Here is a 7,911-nt window from a genome sequence, read left to right as displayed (position 1 = left end):
AGCTTATTCCATCATGGTACACACAGTTCGAGAGAGCGTCGACCGTAATTCTTAGGATGAATTACTATCCCTTAACCCGTTGAGATTGGTTCTCATGTTATCGATAAGACTCCACCAATCGGATTAGCCTGAATTTAATACCCGTGTACTCTTAATTCCGGTATTCGCGCACAGACCACTTCCTCTGAGGACCTCAACGGGTTAAGGGATAGCCTACATTAAGACTAACCGCAAGTGTTAGCTACAAGCTACGCAAGCTAGAGAATAGAAGAAGCTCCTAGTCGTTCTGAGCATCGCGCGCGCCGTCAGTCTGGACTGGCGGAGCCGATGGCGGTGCTGGAGGTTGACGCTGCTGGTCTTCACGTGTTCGGTTCCATCTGTAAAGAGGCGCTAGCCTCTTTGTTGCTTTTCGAAGAATATAATGCCTGAAAGCCCATGGCAACACTTCTTTAAGCTGGTACTCTATATGTCTCCGTGTTGGAACACCGAAAATGTAATTCATTTCTTCTAAAGTTGCAACTTGGACGGTTCCTGGCATGAGCAACCAAACCAGGGCAAACGCAAATGCATCAAGGCCCCTAAGATCATATCAGTGGGTATTTTTAGATGTTAGGGTCGAGGTATTACGCAAAAAGCCCTAACAGCCCCGTATGTCCGAGAGAATACGTCAGTTGTGGAACAATCAACGCCAACGCACCGGCGCCGAGCAAATTCCAAAATACTGCAAAGGACATGCCGGCCTCTTTATATAGGCATTTAGTCATTGGCTAAATAAATCATGTCTCAGGGAGATGGGTGACTTACCGCGGTTTACGAGAGGGAAGACCTCGCTGGAATAGGTGAAAGGAACGACCTACGAAAGCTCAGCAAATATCTCTGACCTTGTAAATCAACTAATGTACCCCAGCACCAGGAGAGTAGCAGAGCGTATATATGATCATGAACAAGGTAATCACTGGAATACGGGCCGAACTGTGCTCCGGGATTCGGAAACTGAAACCGGTGGCAATTAATGCCCATATCATAGAGAAAAGTGATAACAACAAGAGAAATCTGGAATCTCATTTAGTCTACGATTAGAGCATCTGGCCCACGTGGAATTTTACCTGCGGCCCTTGCTGTCGATGTACCAGTACGCAAGGGGCGAAAACCTATGTTACATCAGCCTTTGCTCATATTGTTTGCTGCTTATATCTTACACAAAATTTGCTATGCCAAAGCCAAACGCGAGCCAGAGCGATTTCTTCGGGTCGATGTTCGCGTCATTGAATAAAGTAGCGGCTAGGAAAGCGAAGATATTTACGCCAGAGAGCTGTCTAGCGGGCGCGATAGATTAGTTGTCAATTGAGGTCAATGTTCCGCTAAGGAGCCATTGCTAGGAGAGAAAATTAGAGTTAGGCTCACTGGGATATCATGACTATAAAGACGGCAAGGCTTGCCCGTCGGTTGCGTGAGATGGTCAAGAGTTGCCAAACCCGGGTCCCGTAGCTAGTCAAGCTGACCTCAGTTTGGTACATATCATCGTCAATAATATTACCCATATCCACTTCATTGTCCGCATTCCGGCTTCTGGCAAATAGATTTGTCTCCACTTGCAGTTGGGAGTGAATGTAGTAGAGGTCTCTAGCACTTTGAAGAGGGGTCTCGCGCAACTGAACTAGGGACTCATAGGCGTTTTTGTATTTGTTTCGCTTGATAAGCCAACGCGGTGACCTTAGAATATGTAAGCTTTGATTGGAATTCTGGCTTTATAGCTTGAAGCACTTACTCGTAGCAAATTGGAACAAGGACCAAAAGAACCACGGCAGGAATAACTGGACTGCCAATCTGTAGCCTCCAATGGTTATACACCACAAGGTTCGCTGCGTTCCCGAGAAATATCCCGAGCGCTGGAGTTAATAAATTAGTATATATAAAGTCTTGGATTATGTTTTTTGGTGTCTTGCCCGTAAACGTTTGCCAGGTCAAAAGTAGACGCCCTATTGAGAAGATTAGAGATTGTCTCTACAAAGTAATAGGCGGTCTAGTTACCCCTAATGCGGGCCGGCGAGATTTCAGATTCCCAGATGGGTACTATGCCAAAATCAATGTTATGTTAGCCTATAGCCGTTTGTGTACTAAGAACCGGAAAATACGGAGAAACTAACCAACCGACGCTTTTGCACCCATTCCAATGCCTACTCCGAAGCGGCAGACAAACAAAGACCTCCTACATGGACAGTTAGTTTCCATGTTGTGATGCATAGCTTGGGGCCGGATCTACGTTACGTGAACGAAATACATACCAACTTTCGGTGTAAGCTGACCCGATAGTAAAACCAAATGTGAACAATGCAGCGACAAAGAGAGCGCCGCGCCTATGAGTATAGTGTGGTCAGCAACTACAATTATATTATGGCCTCAATCGTGACCATCACATAAAACGCCTTGGTACTGGAAGACCACAAGAACGAAACAAATTTAGTCTGTAAAGTTTCAGAGTATGCCTGAGCTGAGACCATAAGACATGCTGCTAAACTAAAATTTGAGAGTCGTACCTGCCATACACATATTCATTTAATGGATCGGATAACCAGGCTCCCCTTTAAGAATCAAGAGTGCTAATTAGCTACTAGTACCCGGAGTGGAGGACTTAAGTGCTTACACCGCGCTTGCAGAGAAATACGTTATTGCATTGACCGCTCCAAATAGCCATACATCATGTGTGTAGGGACTTTTGATATCCACATTTAACCCGAACTCGGCTGGCCATTGTAGGTTTGCACCAGCGATACTGCTTTGCACCCAGCCTCTGTGATGAATATGGGTCAATTTTGGTAGAATAACAGTGACAAATATGCACTAGTAATCTTACTGGACAATGGCTCCGACACAGCAGGTTAATATGATAACTCTAAGAGATTTCGGTTGCTTCCAGAAGCCAGAAGTCCGCTCTCTTTGTAGCGCTGCCCTCTCAATTCTGCTTAAATGCTCAGTAGCTTCAAAGAGTTCCTGGTCTCTTGCAAGTCTAGCGCCCCGTATGAGTAACTCAACATCAAGAGCGTCTTGTAGATCAGGATGACGGCTGTACGTAGCTCGAACATCGTTATCTTGATCGCTAGGGTCTCGATGAAGTAGGGGGTTGTCTACTCTATCTCCCTCAGTTCCGTTAGAAAAAGTATGAGACTGGCGGAAGTTAATAAAGAAACTCGCGACTAACATCCCCAGTTCATTGTTTCTCAAAAGTGCCCTGAAACGGTTTCTCGGAGCAGTGTGATTAGTCTACACGGATAATATCATTAGAAAAGGCGGCTCATCCAAAGACGGTTAAAGAGTTGTAAATGTGTTTGCGTACTTGCAAGTTGCCTTGAGCCATGACCTTATTAGCTACTGTGATGTAGGAATGGCACGGGGTAGCCTCTGGGCTGTGGGACATGTATCGATCTTCGTTAAGTCAATAGAGCCGATAGACTAAATTTGGGGAATGTGGTAATAAGGATTTACGATAGACGAATGAACCGTACGAGTTTGCCCCCTCGTGCTGTAAATATCATATGGGATATACTCTTCTTTAGTAGGCTGGCAGCTGCGTGCAAGGCTGAACACGGACTTGTCGCCTGATGACAATGTGGCTTGCAGATGATGATTGTCGAAGCGGGATGGAGACGGATGACAAGGCTCGTTGGTGACTCCCAAACGCTTCGCCAAGCCACTTCAGGCCTAAGAACCAAAGCGTATACGAAATTGGAAGAAATAAGTAAACTTAGGAGTTTGATATGTAAGAAAGCTACTTGAAGTTACTGCCTGCATAGTGCTCTTGGCAAATGCCTCCAAAGAACGAACTTCGTGTCACGAGGCGCCGGCACACCTAGTTCTACCGAACCCTTGTAGAGGAAAGTGCGGAGTAGTCGTTCAAGTATATTCTTAAATATCCATAGTTTTGTTTATTGGCGATTAGAAACATGGTGGCACGACTGTAACCACAAGGTGAAGCAGGAATCAAAGTTCGGGCTACTTCAAAGTTGCAAGCGATGGTTTGGTTGGATGTTTTTCAGGGTGAAAGTATTGCCGTGAGGCGTCCAAAGGGGAATAAATTGTGGCGAGGTGCAGCTGAATACCACCGCCAGGGTTGCATACGGGATTGATCGTCAATCCAGGGCGTTGAGCCATATTTCCATCCAAAAATCGTAAATTCGTCCGATATAGCAGAGGGCGTTTGTTAAAGTCACGTACCTTAATAATACTTACTACATAACGTAATCCACCCCCAAACTGGCCATACCCTTATCTCAGTAAGCGACTCAGACGGCAAGGGCAAACTGAAGGCGCACTCACTAATACTAAAGTATCACTAGTCTCTATCTAAAAAACGCCACTTCCTTTTAACCAATCAGCCATCTACCGACCTTAAGTTTGCACTGCCGTCTGAGGGCCTATGGTGCGGAACTCTATGGCGTTCAACTTCAATTTTCGCAATTTTGTATAAGAGACACTTTTACCTATATATTTAACTCCCTAACAACACCTATTTAACCTAATAAGCTAATAAGTTAACTTAGACTAGTCTCCTCTATAACTAATTAGATTTTTATTAAAATATAAAGCTGTTAGCTGGGTAAGATTTAGGTAGATTTTGCGACATTTTGCGACAGGCGAGGCTCTAGTAATACAGCGTCAAAAATTACCTTTTTCACTGCCGTATCTCGACCCTTTTATAACGTCTAGTTATTATAAAAATACTATAAGGTAGGAGCCCTTTAGCTCCTCTATCTATTGCATTAAATAACGACGTCGTAGCTATATTATATAAAATATTAGATATAGGCAGTCGGTCGTATTTTATCTAAAATACACCAAAATCACCTTCCTTACTGCCGTATCTTAACCATTTTATAACGTCTAGTTATTATAAAAATACTATAAGGTGGGAGCTCTTTAGCTTCTCTATCTATTGCATTAAATAATAACGTTGTAGCTATATTATGTGGGATATTAGATATAGGTAGTCGGTCGTACTTTATCCAAACTTATTACTTTAAATCTTACAAGTTAACCCAAAAAGTTACTTTATGTTTTTCCACCTATAATTTTAACAACTTACTTTTATACTATAGGGTTTTATATAAATATTCTTAAAAAGTAGCTTTAGTTATATAATCGATTAGATTTTTAAAAATATATTATTTAGGGTAAAAGTAGGGCAGTAGAAAAGGTGGGAAAAAGATATTAGTCTCGAGTTAACCTCCATATATTTTCGCACTAAAGGCCCTTAAACGGCAAATGAGATAGCGCTTATAATTATAGGGGTTATATAACGCTAGCAGGGGTTTAATAAAGCTAGTAGGGGTTTTATATAAAGCTATACTAATTAAGTACTAGTAAGATTTATAGTCTTGTTTACCACTTCTAAGGCTAAATAATATGAATTATATAATAACGAACAATTGTATTATATATAGCTATGTACTAGCTAGTTGCCTACCGTTTAGGACACGTACGTATATTATATTCTGTTAATTTATATATACTATACCTTAGTTTTACACATTACTGTAGCCCAGCCGCTGCTTCTACTGCCCCCTCTGCTGCCTCTCCCTGGGCAGCAGATATATAAGAGGACCCTTCTACGCCTAATAGCACCCCTCCCCTAGCTATATAGGTGCGCTTCTATGCCCTCTTCCTTTTCTAGCGCTACTTTTCCATCTATAGCTTCTTATTTTCGCTTATAAGCAGTACAGCGCTTAATATTACTATTTTATACCCCTTTACAAACTAGCCAAGGGCTTATTCTGTTAGAATTAGTGGGCTATATATACGGCGCTTAAGATAGCGCTTTAGTAAGGCTGTTTACTACTACAATTTAGCAATATTATGTGGTATTTCGGCTATCTAGGATATATTTAATAGTAGATAGGGCGGTAGTGTCTAATATTCGGCATATAGCTATGCTAGTACGTAATTAGGGTTATATAGAACAAGGCTAGTAGCTGCAAATCCCGCCTATATATAATTTTAATATAGTGCTGTTTGCCTAGCCTATATATACAGCGGCAGGAATTTATGTTTATTAATATAATTAACGCCGCCGGCCATTATCTATTTAACGCCGCGTCTGTAGGCCTGCTTTAGCGCTAAAAAAACAGCCTATATTTAGCAGCTGTAGTAGGTGTAATAAATACGCCAGTATATAGGGGACGACTATCTAATAATCTATACAGAATTAATTAAATTTAGGGTTAATATGGCTGCCGTAGCTATCTAGTATAAGTAGTTAATATATACTAACCGTGCGATCCTTTATATACTTATAGGACACCTCGGCAAGCTAGGTAAAGCTTATCTTATTTATTATCTATTTATTCTTACTAACGCCAATTAACCAGTTATATAGAATAATATTATACTAAGTAGCTTAGTATATTACGGCCTTAAAAATAATAAGTGGTAGAATTATATCACTTAATATATTAATATACTTAATAATTATAACCCACTCTTAATTGCCTAACTGTATTATTTAAGGCTAGCTAGCCCTATTAGTTTCTATAATAACTCTTATAGTTATAATAACACCTATTTAGAAGCCGGTTTTATTAAAATTTTAGGTATCTTTATTAAGAATACTATATTAGATCTTTATATCTTAAACACACTTAAACTAGGCGTGTTAGTGACTTAGTTAATTAAGGCACAAGCACAGCAAAAGGGTCGCGTAAGCCTATATAATTAGATTGTCTATAAACAAGGATCTAAAGCTAAAGAAAGGAAAGAAGATAAAGGGCGGCGCTGCTTAACGTTATATATAACCCTCTAGTCACATAATGGCAATTATTTAAAACTATCTACAATTATCCGCTATAATCCACTAATATCTACTAGTTATAATTTACTAGTTTCCACTAGCGCCGTAATATTACCCCCCCCTTTAAAAAAGCCTGCTTTTAGGCTTTATATATTTATATTATATCTATAGGGTATTCTTATCTTTATACTTAATAGATAGCCTATTATCTTTACTATTTTAGCACTCTATTTACTTATTAAGGTACTTTAAAGGTCTAGGTTCATTAAGGTAACGGCTATAAAACTCCTAAAGCTTATAGGGACTACTTATAAAGTTTTATATAGGGTACTAAGTAGGGTCTAGGTTATATCCTTTCTAACTAATACAATATTTTAACGTTCCCCTTATAAGCTTATAGGCCAGTATTTCTTTAATTTTCTATTTATTGTCGCTATTAACTTAAATTAGTAGGGGAGGTTTATTCTTTTATCTAGGTAATAAATTGTTTATAGCTTTTTATAGCTTATCTAAAAAGAAAATAGAGTAAACCTTAATTAAGTCTGGGAGCTTTACTTTATATAAGTTACCTATTTTCTTAAGGGCTTTATACGGTCCTACTATCTAATAGTCTAGCCTACGGCTAGGTTGTTCCGTTTTTTAGTTTTTTTATTATAACCTAGACTATATCTCCTATAGTAAAATTAGGCTCTCGCCTATACTTATTTACCTACTATTATATTAATTTAGGCCTTTTTTTAATTTATATTATAACGAAGCCTTATAGCAGGAACTATGGTGGACTTATTAATGGGCTAGGTATATAGGTAAATAAGAAGTTAATAATGTAATAATAACTAGTGGAGTGGTTGCCTAATAGATTAACTCTAATTATATTTTAAGATTTACTATAAAGAAGAGAACTATTTAGGTAGGGACTGTAGTCCTTTAAATATATAATACTGCGCCTAAGAAATATACTAAGTACATTAGTACGTTAGTATGTTAGTATATCGCGTTCCTACGTTCCTACGTTCCTACGTTCTAAACTTATAACGTGACTAGCTATATAACTTGGCTACCCCTTATCCTATGGCTTAATCGGTTTTGGCGCCTCCCATACTATCTTAACTAACCCATTTATATCTTTT

General features: G+C 39.6%; 1 protein-coding gene across 1 annotated transcript; it reads right to left on the bottom strand.

Moving 5' to 3' along the window:
* Positions 1-277: 277 nt before the first annotated feature.
* On the bottom strand, positions 278-3,843 carry K441DRAFT_614790 (galactose-proton symporter; the record flags this gene model as incomplete). The annotated part of the gene is made up of 17 exons (XM_067645697.1): positions 3,335-3,843; positions 3,200-3,261; positions 2,855-3,130; positions 2,645-2,791; positions 2,538-2,582; positions 2,286-2,357; positions 2,148-2,209; positions 2,032-2,073; positions 1,947-1,979; positions 1,769-1,889; positions 1,405-1,713; positions 1,200-1,316; positions 1,107-1,151; positions 903-1,053; positions 805-853; positions 628-742; positions 278-578 (listed from the first exon to the last, which is right to left on the bottom strand). The coding sequence occupies exons 1-17, from the start codon at positions 3,413-3,415 to the stop codon at positions 278-280; spliced, it is 2,028 nt and encodes a 675-aa protein (XP_067502006.1). The 5' UTR covers positions 3,416-3,843.
* Between the last annotated feature and the right edge of the window lie 4,068 nt (positions 3,844-7,911).

This window comes from Cenococcum geophilum, assembly GCF_001692895.1.
Source record: "Cenococcum geophilum 1.58 unplaced genomic scaffold K441scaffold_32, whole genome shotgun sequence".
NCBI classification, from domain to species: Eukaryota; Fungi; Ascomycota; class Dothideomycetes; order Gloniales; family Gloniaceae; genus Cenococcum; species Cenococcum geophilum.
Note: the sequence above shows the minus strand (reverse complement) of the source record. Positions and strands in the feature narration are given on the sequence as shown.